The 22,501-nt window shown below is 38.6% G+C and overlaps 1 protein-coding gene across 9 annotated transcripts in view; it reads right to left on the bottom strand.

The window, feature by feature from the left end:
- Positions 1-22,501, bottom strand: part of Dock3 (dedicator of cytokinesis 3) — a 309,055-nt gene that overhangs the window by 104,266 nt on the left and 182,288 nt on the right. For all 9 annotated transcript variants that reach the window (XM_060385341.1, XM_060385339.1, XM_060385340.1 and 6 more), the window contains exons 13-16: positions 14,117-14,205; positions 12,581-12,706; positions 2,089-2,213; positions 342-504 (exon numbers count right to left, since the gene is read on the bottom strand). In XM_060385341.1, coding sequence (XP_060241324.1) covers positions 342-504; positions 2,089-2,213; positions 12,581-12,706; positions 14,117-14,205 — 503 coding nt within the window. The remainder of the gene's footprint in view (positions 1-341; positions 505-2,088; positions 2,214-12,580; positions 12,707-14,116; positions 14,206-22,501) is intronic.

The raw sequence follows: 22,501 nt of genomic DNA, 5'->3' as shown, positions 1-22,501 counted from the left end.
CCAGTATTATATCCCAAGGATTTTTTTAAATTATTTTCATTTGTGTGTACACCACACATGTATGCATGAGGCCAGAAGAGGACATGAGATTCCCTGGAGCTGAAGTTATAGGCAGTTGTGAATCTAATGTCAGTGCTGGGAACTGAATTCAGGTCCTTTAGGACAGCAGATGGCTTTTAACGGCTGAGCCGTCTCTCCTGCTCCAAATCCCATAGTTCTGAACCTCTGATAACATCCTATTTCTGGTTCCTCATTTTCATACCAAGAATCCTCACAATTCTACATCAAGAGTGTAGTCACATTTTTATCCTCAAGGGAATATGAAGGGAGGTCTCACTCACTGGAACAATGTCTGAACTCAAAGCGTAGATGGGAGCCCCGGAATCTGTCAATGGGAATAGGTAATTTGATAATTTCTCCCCAACGAGGACTATTACTGTGGTAGAGAACAAAGGAGTGATAGGAACTCCTATTTGGCTCTCCTGAACCCAAGCTGATACAGTCCTGGAAAAGAGAAGCAAAGTAAGATGTTATCTTCATGGAATGAGGACCTCAATTTCTCTCTGTCACTAGAATACTTTATTTTTTCCTATTTTAAGGTCATATTTTTTTTTTTGCAACTGACCAGATGATAATGTATTTGACTTAAATTCAGTATTTTTGTAACTATAACTGCATAGACAGTATAATTATACCAAGAATGCCCAATCTGAGGCCTATCATGGGCCAAATGCATCGTGGTATAGCTATGAGTGCTGCCAACACATTTGTAGATCTCAAAATGTCAAAAGCCTAGGCACCCCTGATGGCACTTAGCCAGCTCTTCATTCTCCTTGGGTCAGAGGTGAGCACACAAACTGACAAGCTTGGAAGAACTGCCTGGTGTGTCTGCATTACCATGGTACCTCTCAGTCTTGTGAGAAGGGTCCACATGACATCTTGTCAGACCAAGAAGGAACCCTAAGTTACAAGGCAGAGAGAGACTCCTTTCTAATTTTCCTTAGTGCTATGTTGGACCATTTCAGGTTACCTTTATTAACTTTCCATAAACAAGACAGGTCAGGCTTACTCTGACTCTGGCTTTTAAACATTACTACAAAGATGTAGACTTTGCACGGTTCTGCCTTTGTCCTGGAAGGAGTTTTGGGCAACAAAATTAAGGCTAGTTCCCTTTCCACACATGCATGAGTGGCTGGTAGCTCTGCCTCTCTGGTGCTTTCCCACGTAAGCAATGAATATATTTATCTAGGGTCCTTGAGTTGAATTTACTTAATGTTTTACAGTGATAAGTGAATCACTATTTTAACCCTGTGAACATTTCCCTTTATTTCTGTGTTTTGGGAGACAGTTTCAACTAACTTAGCCTTTTCCTTCTGAACAGTAGAACTAGTAATTCCTGTTCTGCCTTACTCATGGAGTTTGATCCAGTACACCAAAATGAGGCTTGTAAAAGGCTGATCTGACAAGTACCCTGGAAATGGAGCCTAACCGTTGTTCTCCAGGGTCTTTACCATGACAGGATTGAGGAAAAAACAGAGAAGCTTAAAAGAAAAAAAAAAAAAAAATCATCCCCCTGAGTCTCCATTTTCAATGAAGAATGACAAAGAACCCTTGTGCTACATTGCTGGAAATAATTTTCTAGGGCTGAATCTGTTCTCCTCTGTCCTGAAACTTGGCACCAAAAATAAAAAAAATCTAAATCCTATCATTGATTAAATTACAAACATAATTTTCTGTGTTATCTCAAAGAGCAAAAAGGCAAAGTAAAGCCTAGTAATCATCAGAAAAAACGGGCAGCTCTGTGCTTGGTGAATGCAGAACAGGTAACACACAGGGCAGGACTGCAGGGATTAGGTCTAAATTGGAATAAGAGGCATACAGGTCAGACACTAGAAGACTTAATGGAAGAACTTAATGACATTAGAAATCCTTTTCAAACTACACTGTAGATGTTCCTGGATGAAAAAGAAGGTAGGAAAAAAATACTATTGGGCAATTTGAATTCAGTCCTGCCTAAAGGAAAGGAGTGTCTGGACAAAGTCCACGGAAACACATTCTCTTTTATTCCAAATTACTATCAGGCCTCACCTTCAGGATCTCTCCATCCGCATAAAGTACATACATGGTCACTTCGATATTCTTTTGCACACTCTTTCCTCCTCTTTCAAAATCCCCCTTCTCCAGAGTCAGGTACAAATCATTGCGGATATCACCTGTGGAAGGGTAAAAATGCAACACGCTCGTGACCACAGCCGCCACAGTGCCCCACCTGAAGGAAGATCAGACTAGCATCTGAGTCCTCGGGGCATTCCAAGCTTGGTTAATAACAATGGCCTGTCCACCAGCACCGGTGCAGCAGTACTCAGAAGGCTAGTCACATACTCTCCGAGTCTGAATTCTAAAGGTGTTCACTACAGCTTAGGTAGAGAAGCCTGCCTCAGATCATGGTGTTCAGACTACTCAGTCTCTCCCTTCCAAGATGGCTGAGGTATAAGCCCCTCAAAGAAGGAAGATTTTAGAACTCATTTTAATTATGTCTGTCTTGCTACTAGGCCCTTCTCTTTCCTCTAAGAGATTTTTCTTTTATAGTTTTTTTTTTTTTAAATACAATTCTCAAAACTTCCACGTCTGAATAAAGGACATCCTACCTCTTTCTGGAGGCTTATCAAAATATGTTTATTATCTAGAGTCCCAATGAGAGAAACAAAATTTGGTTTTAGTTTGCAAGTGAGCTTTCTGGTTTGGTCAGATTAAGTAGCACTGCTCTCTTTCTTGCACCAACTGTCTTTCCTTTCTGACTTTGAAAGTGTCTTAGGCATCAAACACTGAATAGGTCTGGCCTATATGTAAGGATTCTTTTGAGGTCTTCACAACATTTCCTTCCATTCTTCAGGTCACCCTCATAGTATAGAAGTGCAACCTAACAATCACAATTATATGGCTACACAAAGTTTTCAAAATAATATGACTTAAGTAGAAAAGAGTGGTCTATGAAAAATGAACTTTTTTTTTTTTTTTTAAGAGCCTGGGGAACGTTCTCTAATACTGAGAGCCATTTTGTTTCCTAAGGCAGTCATGGAGGGAAAAAGAAAATGTGTTCTAAAGTCATTCAGAAATATTGCTATTGCATATAGGTTTTAGGGTGTTCATTTCTACAGTTTTTTTTTTAAACTTTTCTCTTTGGTTGGGTAGTCTGCTTTAAATTTTAATAAATTTAGAACCTTAATCTGCTTCCTTTGTTTTAGACTTTCTAGTGTACCATTAATAGTACTGATGTGGGACTGTTGGTGACGTAATTGAGGTGGGTGGGGGTTATCATTGCCAATTGAGCTGCTGATTCTTATGAATCACAGTTGGAACTTGTGTATGGGTGACACTGCAAGGGGTGGGAAATCTAGCTCCCCCCCCAGCCCATTCTTGGGGGTGGGGGGGGGAAGGAAGGAGAACATCCCTTCCTCCTAAGCCCTTAGTGTGTATTGAGCTTTTGTTTTACTTCAGTGCTGGCAGGGGAGAGTGGGAACTGGTGGTGACTGAGTTCCCTGTTCAAACCTTTCATTGGGTACAAGATTGAATGTTTGAGTTTAGGTTTCATTTTTCTTATGAATGTCTAGATCTGTGTTTCTCCCTGCCCTCCAAGACTCTGGCTAGTTGGAAGTGTCTAGTTTTGTTCATCTCTCATTTCTGGGGCAGGGACTGTGACCCTGCCACTTCTACACTCTGTACCTACACCTCTTTTGGACATTAAAGGTCGACTGATGCAAACAAACAAACAAACAAACAAAAAACTAGTACTGATGTGCACAGGTAGGGTAGGGAAGGCAGTCAGAAAAGGAAACTCAGGTTCACCATTTTGTCACTGTCTGTTAACAGGTTGAATAAAATTAGTCCTGAATGTATTGGAAGCCCTTCACAAAGCTAAAATTCAAACTTAACCAGGAAATATACTATTGACTATTGTCATTATGGGATGAATTAGAACTGATGACACACAGAATGTTTAACAATGGAAACAGCCTCTTCTAATAAAAGCCTTTTAATTACACATTAGCTTTCCTGTAAAATTTAAGTAGTAATTCAGTTTTTAAAATGATTCAGTGTTATAAGTGAATAAACGAACTAAAATAATTTTAATGTCTAATCTAAAGACCAGGTGCTTGGTTTCCCCTGGTTTTCAGTTTCTGGGAGTTATTTTAGACAGTCTATGTGGCTTTTTAAAGCAGGTATCTGCTAGCTATCTGAAATATTTTTCTAACACATGCAAACTTTTCTATGGGTTCATGTACAGGTCAACAATAAACATACCCTTGAAATTTAATGTTTTTAAATTTTTCTTAGCAGTAACAATACAGAAGGCAAAACTGGAGCTTAACTTGTAGACTGCTAAAGACAAAATTTGATCTGTGTGGCTTCATTTAATGAGCTATTAGTTTTTGAGCAGGACATTTTAAATGAAAGTGCTGGCAACTAAAATAAGTGGCTAAGCTAGATATTGCTTTAGTTTTTGCTCTTTTTGAAACACAGTGCCTTTGAGATACCCTTTAGAAGTTTTAACACAAGTACTAACCTCTGAGGTACAAACTGAAGCAGCCTGATTTCACCATGTCCCTGGCTGCTCTTTATTTAGAGAATAAATCTGCCTAGACCAGAGATAATCTCAGAAAGATATTAGACTGCCTTATGGGTTGTAATTTTGCAAATTATGCTCATTTTAAAAAATGACACTTTGTGAAGGTTAATGTTGCTAGAGGTGATGGCAGGCTTCTTGTCAAAAGGTCTCAGTGGTATCACTAAAATCACACTCTCCACTAATTGTCCTGGAATTAAGAGAAACATCTAAAAAGCAAGTGTGAGCAGCCTAAGTGCACCTTGCAGGTTCTCCCACTCTTTAGTTTCTCCCCAGCGTACATTATATGCTCCCACACCCATCAATGCAATCACGTCTCAAGGTTAAAGCACTGTCTTCAGGAGAAAAATTTAAACTCATTGATTGCTAGGAACTAGTTTCTGGGGAGGGAAGATGACAGGCATTTTGTATTGAAGATGCACGAGAGAGGGGTAGTGCTAGTTTTGAAGGTTTGAGGCTAGTGCCTGACTGACTGTATTTTAATCACCCATAAAGCATGTTAAAAAATGGATTTCTACCCACTGGGATTATAGTGGGTCTTATGTACATAGATTTACAAAATGTCACTAGGTGATTCTAATAGTCTCTCTAGTATATACCATAGGCTTGCTGAGAGTAAAGGCCTGGGCAACCCTCAGGCATCAGTTTGGAGAGTGCAAGAAGGGTGAGGTTTTTATGCAGAATGTGGCATTGCTGAGCATTGTCCTGCTAAATGGGCTGTCAAAATTTAAGAATGGAGCTGGGCATCCTTGCCTCTCTTTGTTGGGCACTCACAATTTTCTAATGATGGCAGAGGACTTTATATTTTATCTCTTTCAGTGCTGAGTCCTTGGGTGCCATGCAGTAGTGTTTCTGGCCTGGAGATGGATTAACTGGGTTCATTCTTGTAAGAGTGCCTCAGAATAAATAGTTTCCTCCTCCTTCACAGCTCTCATAATAGCCAGTGTCAGCTGTTGGTAGAGCAGCAGGTCAGAAGACTGGTTACGTAATAGAAGGCAGAGGTAGGCAAACTTTCTGATAGTATTTTAGGTATCATGGGTCAGGTGCATATTGTGCGTTTCACAATCCTTTATTATGTTAAAAAATTCTGGGGTAGAAGGATCTAAGTTCAAAACCAATCTATTTTATACAGAAAGACACTGTCTCAAAAGACAAAGAAAATATTTTTGGCTGGTAAGTAGTAAAAAAAAATACCAAATCTGGCTGGATTTGGCTCAGGAGACTGGAATATTTATATATGTTCATATATACACATATATGTATATACACATGTACACACATATATACATGTAAAATCCAGATTTCTGTGAGCCTACAGAAATAACTTCTGGAAGAACAGTTTTGAATCTGAGGCCACATTAATATGATAGGAATTGCCTTGAAATACTTTAGCGTTCTTATAAAGGAAGAGTTCTGAGAAGATAGCAGTGTTGTTTAGCTACCAGAAACCTTGGGGAGCACTCTGGCAGTCCGTCCCCCGCCAAATGTACATCCTAGTGGCTCCGAAGAAACACTGCACATGCACTATTGTTTCTTCCAGGAGTAGTCTCCTTATAAATATCAGAACCTCTGAGATCTAGTTCAGATACCAGAACAATCTGCTAGGAAGATTATCTCTTATTAAATACTCTCCATCCTTGCTTGGGAGTCTTGGGCTTTATGTTTGACATCATTCTGGCCTCTCTGGAAATCCATCTTTGTAGAAATGGTCCATGAGGTCCACACAGATTTGTATATACAGTCTAGTATGTGTTATATTTACATCATTCTACATAGATTATTCATACCACAAAGTAGGGGACTTTAAGTAAAATAGTGTTTAATACTATAACATTTATATTTTGTTCTAGGAACTTCTGTGGATGTACTTTCTTCCTCTTGAGACTATGAAAAACAAAACCTGACTTTATCCTAGAAGACGGCCATTAACTTGAGGTAGTGCCAATTCTCTCTTGGCAGAAAAAGGAAGATGTATTCCATCAGCATTTATCAAATGTAGAGGTGCTGTTCTTCATGGAGTTTCAGGCATAGGGGTCCGCATTTTATTTTATAATAGTTCTTACTTTCTTAAGAAAGGGAAGGAAAAAGACTCTTGCTTGGAGAGACTTCAGTAGATTACCCAGAAACAATGGGCTCTTTATTATTCCCACTCTGTCTTCAGCCACACACTTCTGGCTTCTATCATAACAAAGTCATAAGTGCCCTCTCTTCTAACATGATGACAGTATGAGACAAAAGGATATGGTTATAAATAATGAATCCTTTCTTGGGCCAGGAATGTGATGCCCTTCCACTAAAAGAAAAATTATTAGTCCTTTCAGAATCTTGTGCAATGTGTTTTGTACCATACCCACCCCTTCCACCTACCCATCTTTGTATTTTTTTTTTTCCAACACCTATCAAGACCATGTGTGCTGCCCATAAACAGCTGTGGGGCTTGGATGTGGGGCTTCCACTGGACAATGGGTGACTCAACAGGGACTACATTATTTAGAGAAAACTGACTCATATTCTATACTTTAGAGATATAGCCAAAGCCCCACTTTCCTCCCTTAAAGCCCAGAAGGTCAAACATACCTTGGCCAAAACTCATTTGGTAAACACTGACCACAGTCCCATGAACACATCTGTAGTAAACTCTATCACTGCTTCTGGGGAGAATTTTCCCCAAAAGTCATGTTTCTATGTGTTTGCCCTTTTTATGAGCTACATACTAGCATAACTAAAGAAAGTTTTTGCCTTTTTGACTGTGTGGCTCAGAACAAGAACTATTCATTTTCTTTATAATTGGAGGAATGCATAATGTCTCATTTAAAATTCCTTTCTTCTGTCTACATACTTCAGTCTTGTTAAAACATTTTTAAATGTCCTTAGATCTTAATGAACACCCAAAGAAATATATGGCATTTTAGATTAGCTGGCAGCTTCTCTTTTAGTTCTTGTCAGTTACCCAGGAAGGTGAGACCGATGAAGGATTAATAATGTATATGACACCCCACCCCAGTATTGCAACATTCCATGAAACAAATGGTGATGGGAACAAAGCAGGCAATAAGCAGTCAGGACACACAAAATCAAGAACTTACACCCAACTATCTTCATCTCTGCATCAGAAAGAAAGGGGCGAGAATGAGGGGGACAGCATAGAGAAAAACAAGAACAATTAAGACAAATAGGAAAAGAGAAAGAAACATCACTTGTAGGTCAGTGATGAAACATGCACTTTTTATTAAGGATCAAAGAAAATGACAAGAGTGTATTTACAAGCACAAAGACAAAAATCAGAGGGCCCTTAAGAGGCTGGCATGTCTGCATAGCTATTTTCTAATGTGCTAGTCCAGAACTATCCAAGGACAAGTACTGATTACCTTAGCTCTGACTCAGTAAGAACAAACCACCCATACCCAAAGCAGAGTACTAAGTAATGACATTTTCTTTTCTTTTACTTTGACTTTTTTAAAGTTTGATTTATTGTTATTGTGTGGATGGGTATATGGTTTATATACGTGAGAGTGGGGTTACTGGAGCCCTGATGTATGTATAGAGGTCAGAAGGCAACTTTTATCTGCTAGTTATATTGTGGGTTCTGGGACCAAACTCAGGTTTACACAGTAAGTACTTTTACTCACTAAGCCATCTTAACAGTCCTTAAGACATGATTCTTTCATAATTTAAATTTTAACTTTGTGTGTATACACAAACGTGTGTCTGTGAAGCCCAGGTAGAAAGTCAGATTCCCTGAAGCTGCAGTTAAAAGTAGTTTTGAGCCATACCATGAGTGCTGAGAACCGAACTTGGACCTTCTTCAAAAGCAGTGTATGTTCTTAACCACTGAGCCATCTCTTATCCTAAGACATGGTACTTAAAGAGGTTCCCAAATTAGCATCATCATTACCTAAAAGCTGTGAGAAAACCAAAGTGCTGGGCCCTGACTCAACAAATCAGAAACTCTTGAGGTAGACACAACAATCTCTTTTTCTAAGTCTTGTAAATAATTCTGATTCATAATAAGATTAGAGAACTATTGCTTTAGAGAAGACTTACTCTAGTTAGAACAATATACTAAACTATAGGTGGACTTTTATATTAAGATAAAAGACCAACTCATTTGAAACTTGGCTCTTATCCACAAGAGACAATAAATACCCTTAGAAATTCAAGACAATGAAAACAGGTTAAAACATTGTACATCTTATGGAACCACAGAAGAATGCCATTAACCTTAAGACACATGCTTTCCAGTAAAGACAAGAGGATAAAATAAGAGGATACAGAAGGTTTTGGCACATTGCTGCAGGCTTAAGCATGGCATAGAAGAAGGGTACATGGGTACACCACCTTCTTCAAGAGGGTAATTTAAGAATGTTACACTCTATTGGCTGCCAACATTCTCTGAGGTATTACTGTGGCTAATGCTAACCCATGAGTCATAGGAAAGCAGACGGACACCTACTTGTACCCCTGGAATATCTGTCCTAATCACGTCTTTCCTTTTAAGAACATAGTAAAGAACTAAGGGTGTGCTTTTCTTCTGAGTAAAAACAGTTTTGAAGTAAGGAGAGAATGGAAAAATTGTGATTAACCAATAAAAAGTTTTATGTGTTCGGTCTAAAAAATGAAGAGATGGCTTAGTTGGTAAAGTGCTTGTTGTACAAGCATGGGGACCTGAGTTCAGCTCACTAGCACCATGGAAACAGCCAAGTACAGTGGTATGTGTCTCTAACTCCAGCATTTGAGAGCATGGAGACATCAGTTTCCCAGAGGCTTGCTCACCAGCTTGTCTAGCCAACTGTAGAGTTCCAGGTTCAGTGAGACACCTTGTCCCAAAAACAAACATAAAGTGACAAAAAGCACCCAGTGTCAGCTTTGGCTTCTACAAACATACACATGTACAAAACTATGAATACACACAATACTACACATTTACACAAGACAAAAAACAAACCACAATCAAGGTATAGTAGGGCCAACCTGCAATAGCAGCATTTGGGAGGTAGAGGCAGAAAGATCAAGAGTTCAAAGCCAGTCTCACTTATACTCACTAATATAAGGAGTTCAAAGCCACCATTTTTTAATCTATCAAAGCTACAATCCCCACATCTATTTGTTCTTTTATAATACATCATGGCATTTCTGTTTGGCATGGCTTTTTATGGGGCTTTGAGGGCAACGGTTCTCAGAGTCCCTGCAGTTGTTCCTGCTGCTCTTGCTCTCTAAAGGGCCATGAGGGGAGCAAGAAGGATTAGTCAAGCACTCAGCTGTGGCACACAGGAGGTGTCGCCTGCTTTCAACATCCAGTATACAAACTCTCATGGAAAGGAATGAAAAGATGTCAGAAAAACCTTTTTAGAAGTGACATGTTGGGTACCTGTGCTCAGAGTCTGGCTTAACTCTTCCATGCAGCTCTAGCAACATGTTTTGACAGGGATCTCTATCTGGGCCAGTGTGACAAAAATAGGCCTCTCCATATGAGTATCTGGTAGTTTCTGCCAAATGCTGGGTACTTTAAAAATAAGAATCACAGCTTACGAGTAATTCTAATTTTTCATTTACTATAATTCTTCAGACTTTAGTGTTGATAAGCTCACAGCTACTGACATAGTTTCTTTTCTTGTTCTTGCTCCATGTGTCCATGTGTCAAGAAAATGAAGCTGCAGCTTTGTGTAAGCTGGCCAGCACTGGGAAGCCGAGGGACTGTTGAAGCCCTGTCTAAGAATGGTGAAACCCATTCTGAGAATATATTGGAGCACAATATAAGGAGATGATAGCTGTAAGTTCATGGGTGGCCATTTGTGTAAAACTGAGCTCTTTGCTAAGAAGGAGAAAAGACTAAGGATAGGAGAGTATGTACAAACTACTATTTACTTTTAGCTATAACACTGAGTATAGTATAGCAAAGGCAGACAACAAAGAAGTGATACACGTATGTCACTGCTTCAGGTCTCATGAAATACCCAATGCCTTGCCTTCAGCCCTGCCTGCACCCTGTGATGACCCTTTAACTTCTTGGAAAACAGTTGAATACTTCCTTAACCTAGGCTCACCTCACTAATGCTTGACATTGCACAATTTCATAGTCATTTTTAATGCAGACAAAAATCCCTTAAGTGTGTCAATGATAAAAAGTGATAGAGAATGCTCGAGTAGAAGGTCGTTTCAAAAATGTATCTTGCTAATATAATTTGTTCAAACATATGCATGTATGGAAGTCAAGGAAAGTCAGATGTTATTTCTCAGAAACTGCCCATCTTGGATATTTTTCTGAGATAGTGTTTTTCACTGGCTTGCCAAGTTTGCTCGGCCAGCTGGCCAGCAAGCCTCAGGGATCTGCCTGTCGTTGCCTCCCAGTTGAGTGCCGAGATTATATTAGGAACTGCCATACCCAGCTTTTTAAAATGGGTTCTGCTGATTGAGCTCACATCCTCATGCTTGCAAGAGAAGCACTCTACCCACTGGCAGAGCTGTCTCCAGCCTTTACGTAAAGTTTTGACTGAAGTATATTTCTTTCCAGATTCTGTTTAGTTAGTTTTAATTCTGTGAGATATTGGGAAATATCTTTAAAAACCTTAAGAGAAGAAAGGAAGGGCTTAAAGGATACATAATATTCCACAGTTAGAACCTAGACATCTAATTTGGAAAAGATCAGTTTTAGTAAGCCTCTATTCTCCTTTCAAAACCATGTTGCTGCAAAGCTAGAGACTGTTGTTTGGGCTTTTCTTTCCCTGATTACAGGGTGCAGACAGGGCTGAAGAATGGAATCAGGAAAAGTATAGGAGTAACTTCCAAAGGAACAATCACCTGTACAACCAGATGGAGGCCCTTCATAAGCATGGAGTCTCTTAGCACTTAGCAATAAACATAATTGATCTAGTTGGCCTAAATTTGCCACCCAAAGAGGCCCCTGTGTTCATGAGTAGGAAATAAAGGCAGTGCACAGCAGCTTGCTCTGCACTCACAGTATCCATGGAGAGAGAATGAAGATGATAGAAAATAAATCTGGGTAAGACAGAGTTGCTGGAAGGCAGCTGGAAACCATTGTGTGGGTCTTCTTTAGGCTCAAGTCAGAGTCCACTTTGGGGTGGTATTGGTAAATGTTTCCAGCAAGAGGATTTAGTGAAGAACTGGGAAGAACTAACAGATAACCTGGCTCTTCTCAACAAAACAAGCTTTGTACAGGGAATTAAAACTCAACTGAGAGGGAAGGCCCACCTCTCCTAGAATCTATCCAGACAGCCAGGCATTTGCTTGTTCTGAGCTCCCTGTTCCGTCACAACTTCCTCGTCATCAATTTCTACCCAGCCCTTTCACTTCTAACTGCTCCTTCAGCTCTCACAGCCCATTTGGATCAACTATCTACCTCAGTCCACCTAGGAGAAAACATAAGCCTAGTATTTGCCTAGCAGAAGCATACTTGAGGGGCAATGCATCCCTACTTTCTGTTCTGGATTTCCATTGAGACAACTGCTAAGAAAATGACCAGGCAGTAAATCTATATATACCATTTAGTGTAGTCTATTTTCTGTTGCATTAAAATGTACCTGTAATTCCTACACAAATGGGAGTCTCTGATGGTGTGAGCATATATTTCCCTTAAGCAGGAAATTCTTGTGAAGTAATCCTCAACTAGGGAATGTGATGGAAGAGAAAGTTACAAAAACACATCTCTATGAAGAAATTTCATGTTGAGTCTCTTATCACCAAAACTCCACAAAGTCCATCTGCTGAACTGTCATATTGCACTGGGGAACATGATATGGGGGCTTCTGGTAAAGAACAAATGCTTATAAGGCCCAGAGGGCTACTGCTGGAAACTACAGTCAGCCACCTGACTTGGGAGGCAGAGACTTTAATGGCTGTATAGCTCACTGGAATAGCTTACCACCTGCTCAAGAGAGGAACACTAACCGCCATCCTGCTAAGCCACCTCCCTTCTCATCCCCAGGCAGTTCTTCTTACCTGGCATGATGACATCAGGAAATCCCAGTTTTCTTGTAATTGCTAATCCTCTATTAAATATCATGGGATTTTCTCTCCGGATCTGTTCCATGTCACCACGAAAAAGCTGTAGGGAAATAATAAGACCTACAAAAACAAAATATTTTCTTATTCAGAATCACACATCTATGCAGTGCATAGTACTAGGAAAGACACCAAATTTGGTCTCTTTTCCATCTCTCCTGCCACAGTGCTACGGATAGAACCTAGGGTTACATGTTGGGCAAGCACTTTATCACTAACCTGTTACCATTACCCCGACAGTTTTCTTAGAAAAATAATCAAAGTAGAAAATATGACTTATTTTGAAGAAGCACAAATAAGTACAAAGATAAAAAATTTAAGGTGATCTCAATAGCACACAGAAGTAGTCCATTAAAAACATGCTATACTAAAATCTTAGAGCTTGAGTTTCCTGCCTCCAGCTCCTCAGCACCCTGCCTAGAGCCTGCCAGTCCCCTAGGGGATTTGGAATGATGTGGATGAACTACACAGGCTGTGCGTTTAGGCAGTCACACAAACTGTAAGGCCTAGGTTCAATATCCAATGCTTCCAAAAATTAATAATGAAACTATGAAAGAGGTTCTCAGAACCCACGTACTATAGGTTTCAGAGAACTCAGTAGTTTCTAAGTGAAGGTTTCAACCTTTTTAGCATCTGATATGGATCTCCTTTAAAGGCCCTCCCACCTGGGAAGTTTCTTTTCTATTAACAAGAAAAACTGCCAGGCTTTGTAACAGTTTTATACTGTCACATAAAACTAAATTTTAATTTCCAACAAGTTCTATGAAGGTTAAAAGAGAACTTATATAAATTATATAAGTTATGAAATTATTTGAAGGTAGAAACTCAGGAAAAACATTGTTCCACATAAATTAGATATACAACAGTTTATAAAAGCTCTTGCACTTTTAAGTAGTACTTCTAATAATAAAAAATGTTCAAGTTAGAAAACATAATCTACAGTGTAAAATTTCACTGAGATTCATATATGAATCATTTAAACATAGGTTTAAAAGAAAAGGAAGGAAAAAGAAAAGTGAATTAAGATGAAAGCTGCTTTCAAAGATTTTTCTATTCTAGTTCCAGAGTGAATTTGGCAAACTCCTCACTCATTAGTGTCAAACTTTCTTCATGATGCTGAATTCAACAGGAATAGAGAGAGAACTGATACTAATCTTTGTCTTCTTGTTAAAGAAAACAGACTTCACAATGTAACAAACCTTGAAATATTTTGCTCACTGGACTGGAGCTCAAGTTACTTAGAAAACTTCATAGAGTTCATTATTAAAAAGAACAAAATGTCTTTTAATCAGCAGATACTAAAAAGGTCTTAATGACTACATAAAGAACTACTACTAGAAAACTCTAAGAAACAAATGTGGGTAGGAAATTAAGCTTTATACAGCACAGTCAATCAACGCCAAACACTGCAATGTTACATGATTAGCACATACAAATGAAACACAAAATTTTCTAGCCAAAGAAATACATCACCATGGCTGGCGCTGGGGGCCGAGTACTTCGTGCTTGACTTTCGAATGATGTTCTCATGAATCTGGGTCCATTCACTCTCATTGTTACATCTGTAACAGAAAGACATGTTTTTGTGGCTCACAGAAGTTAAGACATCTGGTCTGGTGGCTCAATGTATAACAATAAGTTTAAAGAGAAAAGGATCTCTCACTCTCTACAGAAATGAGACTGCTTTACAATTTTATCAGGCCCTTTAACTTAAGTATAGAAGACTGACACTTTGGGAAAAGTAGAACATAAAATTAACCCTTACATACATGCATATAACTATGCATATTAATAGATAACATTTATAATTTTGAAACTTTAAAATGAATCCTTGCTAGTTTGCACACACATAAATATTATATGTAATGTGTATACACACACATACATATACATACAGACACACATGAAACTTTTGTGGGTGCTAAGAATTGAACCCAATTAAACATATTTTTCTGCCACTGAGCTACATCAGCAGATATACATATTTGTTGAGTGGTAAAATATCTCCATCTCTGAAGTGGAATGAGTTCTCTTCTAGCTCTGCATACACACACACACACACAGGAGAGAGGGTGGGGTTGTGATGAAAAGTTTCTCTCAACAGACAGTGCTTAGAAAATGCCATGACATTAGCTTTCATTTTTAATCATATGAATCCTTAATGAGGTCTATTTAACAGTTGAAGTGACAGTGTTCAGTAAATGAACATTTTCAAATATTCTAGCTGCATTTCTGGCATAAATGGTCTGTTTGTCCCATGTTACGTTCTGATGACACTTTATCATCAGATGGCCCAAATGTGATTGCTTCCTGAAATGAAAAAAAATATGCTAATAATTATCCCTTCTAGTTTATATTTAAGCTGCAACTATGTCCGTTTAAGAAAAAAAAAAAAGGACCAATGATGTTCTAGTGATTAATATGGAGCTTAAGCGCTTATATACTGTCCCACACAGGTTAGCAAACCTCCCCTGAGTGAGTCAAGTGAGCAGCAGTAGTCCAGGGGACTAAGTAAAATAACTAACAGAGAGTAAATAATGTCATGTCTTACGTTTTTAAAAGATTTATTTATTTTATGTATGCAAGTGCTCTATCTTCATGTACACCTGTATGCCAGAAGAGGGCATCAGATCATAGATGGTTGTGAGGCACAACGTGGGTGCTGGGAATTGAACTCAGGACCTCTGGAAGGGCAGCCAGTGCTCTTAATCACTGAGCCATCTCTCCTGTCCTACATTTTACTTTAAAAAAAAAATGAGAGTTCAGATAAGTTTTAGTTTGTTTGTTTGTTTTTAAGTCAGTCCCACTCCCAGCCCTCTGCCCGCCCTGTAGAGTTTCCTGGGGGATCACATAATTTTAGCAAGAGTAAAAACATCCAGTTTTATACAAAAGATCCCTTCAGTTATTTAGAAAAATGAGATACCAAATATGCAATCCATCTGCCAGTTTGAACAATTATCATTTCTGTTCTGGGTAGCATTCCCTCTCCTCTCAACACTTTTAATTCTTTTGAAGTAAAAAAAAATTCAAGCATTTGTTGTCATCCAACTGTCATTATACTAATCCTAGAGGAAAGCCTTACTAAGCTTAGTAACATGGATACCATTTTCAACCAGAAGAGAATATGAACAGCTTCTGAGAACAGTGGTTCAAATGCTCTGTGGCCTAGGGATGGAAAACTTAACAGAAATGGCTGGATTCCTAAATATATGAGAACTAAAAGTTCCTTCCAAAGGATTTAAAGATTAGGACAAAAAAAAAAAAAAAGAATAAAGGAAGAACAGAAGTTTAGTGACTCTATAAAGGTCAAGTCAAAGAGAACTATTACAAATAAATCCCTCAACCTAAAGGACATTCCAATAAAACACAATGAGATTTGGGTAATCTTTTAAATTTTTATTTGCTACACTAAGCCCTTGTTCACAGTCTTACCAAGGGCAGAAAACCGAATCCATGAACAAAGAAAACCCCAGAGGATCTCAGTATCTTTTACTGCTCACGCAGAAGTGCCTGCTTCAGAAGAAAACACCAGAATAATGGCTATGGAGCAACATCCCATTTAGAAGTATGGTGCACCACAAGTCTCTAAGTGAAAAGGTTTGGTTAGAGGGCAATCACATAAAGGAGGCAAGTAACTAGATTCATTTTGTTAACAAATCAGTAAGCTTTGTGTGTTCCCAACTGTTCTGATGCATGGTTAAACACAGAGCACTGTATCTCTGAGGATAGCCTCTGCTTACAGAATCCCTTCTAAACAAAGGAGGGTGGTTTAAAGTAATTGTTTCCAATTTATAACTCATCTGGTAACAAAAAATGAGAAGTGTTGGCAGCAGCACATGTCTGACTTGCACACTTTCTCATCTTGTTTAAGCAGTCAAGACATCAGAGCTATCTAGCTGATTAGGACTCACAAGACTTGCCTTGATAACATTTTCTTCTTGACATCTTTCTAGGTTTATGAAATTAGTAGTTATTTTTTAGACCTGATCACTCCATGACTTTCTATCTTATCTTCCCATTATTCTAGCAGCAGCTCCAACTCATGGCCAATGTTGTTTTTATTGGTGTATTTAGACAAAAATACTCTATAACCTAAAATTATCAAAAGCCCATTCTGAGCTGACAGATGTGTCTTTTATATCCCACTCTTACCCACAGGTCAATAGTTTGGATTAGTATAAAGAGGAAGTGAGTTATCAAATCCACAGAATTGCACATGTATTGGCTTCTTCACTTTCTATATTTTTCTTTTTCTTTTACATTACTAACTAGCATAAAATGTACTTCTGTAACATTTAATCAACATTAAAATAAAACATAGGCCCTTTTATTAACTAGAAACCTATTCTGTCTTCAGTGTAATGGACTTAAATAAGCAATATAGTTTCAGCTTCAAAATATTTAGCATAATTAATAAACAATTTGCTCTTAGAATATCATAATTTTCTGCTTTTAAAAATATTTTTGAGCAGATGTCCTTGTTGTATACTTGAGTGTATTTTGGATATATGCCTAGCAGTGGTATAGCTGAATCTTGAGGAAGCACTATTCCTAATTGCCTGACAAAGCACCAGATTGATTTCCAAAGTGGTTATATAAGTTTACATTCCCACCAAACTTTGCAGGGAATCTTATGAAAGAAGTGGGAGATAATAAAACCTGGAGAGGACAGAAGCTCCACAAGGACAGCGACAGATCCTAAAAGTCTGGACACAGGGATCTTTTCTGAAACTGATACTCCAGCCAAGGACCACTAACGGAGATGGCCTGGAACCCCTGCACAGAAGTAGCCTAAGGCAGTTCAGTATCCAAGTGGCCTCCATAGTAATGGGGACAGGGACTGTGTCTGGCAGGAACTGATTGGCCTGCTCTTTGATCACCTCCCTCTAAGTGGGGAGCAGCCTTACCAGACTACAGAAGAAGACAATGCAGCCACTCCTAATGAGAGCTGATAGACTAGGATCAGAGGGAAGAGGAGGAGGACCTCTCTTTTTAGTGCACTGGGAGAGGGACATGGGTAGGAAAGAGGGAGGGTGCGACTGGGAGGGGTGTAGGGAGGGAGCTACAGGGGATACAAAGTGAATAAACTGTAATTAATAAAAATAATTTAAAAAAAGAAAAAACTTTTGGCCAGGCCTGTTGGTGCATACCTCTATCTCAGCACTAGAAAGACTTACCTAGTAAGAAGCAGCTTTACTGTCTTAGAACAAGAAAAGCAAAACTTCAAATCAGACAGAGGAGACTCTCAACAAACATTTGTTTGTATAAAGTTTGTCACTTGCTACTTACAGATTACGTATTAAATGCCTTTTATGTTTATGAAAGTGGCCCCTGCTCATTACTACAGAGAGGCCATTATGCTGGATAGTCTCTATTTAAGTACATACATTACTTTGTAACAGCTTTACATCTATGGAAGAATTATAAAATATTACAAAAGGTTCACATAAATTCCCACAGCGTTGATCCAATTATCAACACTTGATGTTATTATAGTACATTTGTTAAGATAATGAAAAACATTTAAGCCTCATTGTTAGGTATGATTATTACCTAAGTCTATACTTTTTCCCCCTCTACTCCAAGTTTCCATCCAGGATGCCTTATCATTGTGGCATCATGTCTCCTTAGATTCCTAAACCATGACAACTGTCAAACTTTACTTTAGAATGACCTTGTCAGTCTTGTGGAGCAACTATCAGTTAAAAACTATAAACTGGTATTTGTGAAGGTTTTTTCTCACTAGATTGAGGTTTCTTATTTGGGGAGATGACCACTAATATAAAGTGATGTTTTATTACATCATGTCAGAGGCACATACTATCAACACATTCCTTTTTTTAAAAAAAGAGTATTCTCTCATATATTACATCTGATTGAAGTTTCCCCTTCCTGCTCCCCTCTCAGCTTCCCCTTGCACCTCTCTTCCCTCCCCCGTATCTACTACTCCTTCGTTTCTCTTCAGAAAAGAACAGGCCTCCCATGGCTATCAATAAAACTTAGCATACCAAGCTGCAGCAAGACTAGGCACCTCTCCTCACATTAAGGCTGGATGAGGCAACCCAGTAGAGAGAAAAGAGTCCCCAAAGCAGGCAAAAGAGTCAGGGACAGCCCCTGCCTCCACTGTTAGGAGTCCCACAAGAACACCAAGCTTCACAACCATAACATATATGCTGAGGGCTTAGGCCAAACACGTGCAGGCTCCCTGATTATTGGTTTATTTTTGAATTATGTGCATGTAGGTGTGATGGTATGTGCATATGAGTGTATGTGACCATGGAGGCTAGAGGCATGAGATCCCTGGAGCTAGAGTGAGAAGTAGCAGCCATATGACCTGACTATTGGGAATTAAACTCTGGCCCTCCACATGCCTGTCTAACCTCAATAGATGTGCCCAGTCCTACTACAACTTGACATGCCAAAGCAGGTTGATACCCATGGGAGGCCTCCCCTTCTATGAGGAGAAAGGGAGGAGGGTAGAGGAAAGTGGGGGGGGGTAGGGAATAGGAGGAAAAAAGGAGGGGAAGCTCTGAGGGGGTGTAGAGTAAATAAGTAAATCAATGAATGAAAAAAGAAAGTAGTATGTATTCATAAGCAATGATCCATCTCTCCTCCCTTGGCTTACCACTTTGAAGGCTAACTCTGCTCATGTGGCTGTAGCAATGTTTGTGGGTTTTTGTTTTGTTTTGTTTAATATTCTTTTACTTTCCATTTCTAGCCTCCATTTTCCACATTGCACCATTTGGATAAGAGATTTCTCTGTATATCCCACTCTTTAAAAATAGTGAATTATGCATTTTGGGTTTAATATCTACATGTATTATCTGAAATCCTTATAAACAGATTTGTTTCTTCTCTGCAAGTTATTTTCTCAATAATGTTTACAATAATGATTTAGTGGTAATTTAAATATCTAAAATTAAAACTCAATACTGTTTAATTATATCCTTGGTCACTGAGAGTGCATTTAGTTGGCTCTTCCTATGTTCCTTTAACATAGAACTTAACCCTTGAATGTTTAAAAATTTTTCTGTGCATTTCCTTACTTTGTTTCTTGACCATTTTGTATATTTCCTATTCTAGTCTTTGGCTCATCTATTATACCAAAGATCCCTGGATCCTTTAGTTGAATAATAGTATATAAAAACAAGATTTGTTCTCTATATGTTATCATTGTAATTTGGACATTGTTGCTTTTAGGCCCCTTCAGCTGATAAAACAAGAAAATATATGTGTATACAAATATGTATATACAGAGATATTTATAAATGTCTATATGCAACCATCTATCTCTGTATTAAGACAGAGAAGTTCACAGTGATGCTTCCAACCTCATTTCCATAACTACACGGATCATTAATTTTTTGTTATGATTTTTTCTGACAGAGTCTCATACTATAGCCCAGGCTCATGATCTTCCTTCCTCATTCTCTTAAGGATTTACAAGCATGTACCACCACATCTAGCTCAATGAGTTTTGAAAAAGGGGATGATTTTAAAATAAAAAGAGAAAAAGCATCAAGAATATATTGAGCATTTTAAGCTTCAGAAATATGAGAACAGACATAGGGAGTAAGTACTAGGCAGAAGAAAAAAGGCATTGAAAATAAAAAAGAGCTGGGCGGGCATGGGAGCGTTAGCAGGCCTTCTGGTGTTGGTCTCCTTGGTTTGCCTGTGGTATATATGCAAGATTAGAGTCTCACAACAGTGTGATGCAGCCTTGATCATTCAGGCCTTTACAGCCATTGAAGCAGGACATTCTCCCCAAGCATGGTTGGATACCATAAAAAGCTAAAATGTTACGCTCAGGATGCGAGGCTAAGCACTGCACTCAGGGTCAGCCGCTTTGGACCCAGAGAAGAGCATGTCTGGTTGCATGCGGGTTGATGCCCCAGGTCCCGCCTCTGAGAAAAAGGTATCGGACGGGTCTGATGCTCTTTGGGTGGATGACACCCAAACGAACATCGGTACAAAGTCCCAATTTATTTCTAATATCAGAGATCAGACCTCTACTCTTGCCTGATGCATCTAAAACAAAAAGGGGGAACTGTAGAGAGCTGCAGAATGCTATGCCTTAAAGATGGAGCTGGTTTCCGCCTTCCACCTTCCCGATGGTGAGTGCTCTCTGTCACGAACAATTCCACATTTGGCTAAGGCTGAGGATCTGGCTTGCTTCCATGTATGTGGACCTATCTGCATTGCCCCCGTGGCACGCCTGGGTTGGCTACCCAGAGGCTATTTAAGCTGTGGGCTGGCTTTCCCCAGGGTCCGAGGATTGTTCAAGGTTTCTGAATAAACTGCATTGGAAAAAAAAAAAAGAAAAGAAAAAAGAGCAATAAATGAGGCAGAAAGAAAGAACAAAGCACTCAGATAGGCTAATGTACCGTGAATAGGTATCAAAGGCATGGCTCTAAAGCAAAGTGAAACAGAAATTAGCAGATTAAAAAAACAAAGCCTATTCCTATAGATTAGTAACAATGGCTCTTAATGGAGTCTGATCTTTGTCTGAGGAACATTCTGACTTAGGATCAAAGCCTAACTTCATGAGGACGTAAGGCAAGTGACTGGCAATGAATATGCTCACTGTGTACGTAGGGTGAAGAAATGAGTGATGTTAAGTACAGACTAAGGATAAAGAGAAGCTTCTCTACTCAAATCATTTTATTTAGATGGATGTAGTTTCATCAGTATATTTTATCCAATCACTAGGATATTTTGTAGGAAAAATTTAAATGTATTTATTAAATAATCAAATGATTCATGATTATAATGAAACATGATTACATTAAACCCAATCAAATTGATATATAGAGTATGATTACTGATGTCAATAGTTTGTCTTCATTTATATGATGCATGATTTCATCATCTGTATACTGCCGTTGCAGCCTATTTCTTCATAACGGAGACAACAAGCCTAGACAAATGGGTAGCACTTCAGCTACTGCATGTCCACGGATTAAATTAGAGGGGTGAAAAACATTTGTTCCCCATATGGGTTATCCAAGCATTTAGAAGCACAGGGCAGGTAAGCAGGCTCAACAGAGTTCATAACACTCACCTCACTCACTGAAGCAGATTTCATTATTTTTCCCTACTATTTTATAGTTTCTGATAAATATTCACACATATTTCCCTGATTAGGTAGCCTCCAAGACATCATTTAAAACATTTGAGAGGGCTGTTAAGACCTGTAAGCTTGCATTTTTAAAAGAGTGTCTGTGAACGCTCAATAATTGCTGTATTCATTTCCAAAATTAAGAAAACAAGATGATAGGTGTCACCATGTCTTTTTTTTTTTTTTTTTTTTTTTTTTTTTTTTCAGATAAGGAGAACAAGGTAGAACAGGAGCCCAAACATGAGTCTGGTTGATCCCGAAGGCTGACTTGGGAGAGCAGGACAGGCTTGCAGAGTCTCTCTCACACATTAGGCTTCCAGATCCCTGTATGCCCAATGTTAAGTCAGTATTCTCATTTTCTCTGCCTCCTTCTAACTGTAACTATTAAATTTTGGTCAAGACTTGACTTAATTGCTTATATATTGACTAAAATGTTATGTATTTATCTCTGAAATCTACTTAATTTTGTTTATTTAGTTGAAGATCTTATGTTAGAATAGGAAGTAACCTTCATATTTAGGGATCCCATGATGACTTTGCCTTTAGTTCAAAAGAAGAAAGAAGAAATTAGAAGGATGAATTGAAAAAAAATTTTTTTTCTATAAAAATGACCTGACTAATCAAATGGAATCTAAGACCAAGGTAATGCAAACTTACCAATATAATTGATTTTAGATGAGTTCTGATGAGACATATCTGTCCTCTATTGTCCAGATGGAAACTGTTTAAACCACTAACAC

This window comes from Meriones unguiculatus, chromosome 6, assembly GCF_030254825.1.
Source record: "Meriones unguiculatus strain TT.TT164.6M chromosome 6, Bangor_MerUng_6.1, whole genome shotgun sequence".
NCBI lineage: Eukaryota > Metazoa > Chordata > Mammalia > Rodentia > Muridae > Meriones > Meriones unguiculatus.
Note: the sequence above shows the minus strand (reverse complement) of the source record. Positions and strands in the feature narration are given on the sequence as shown.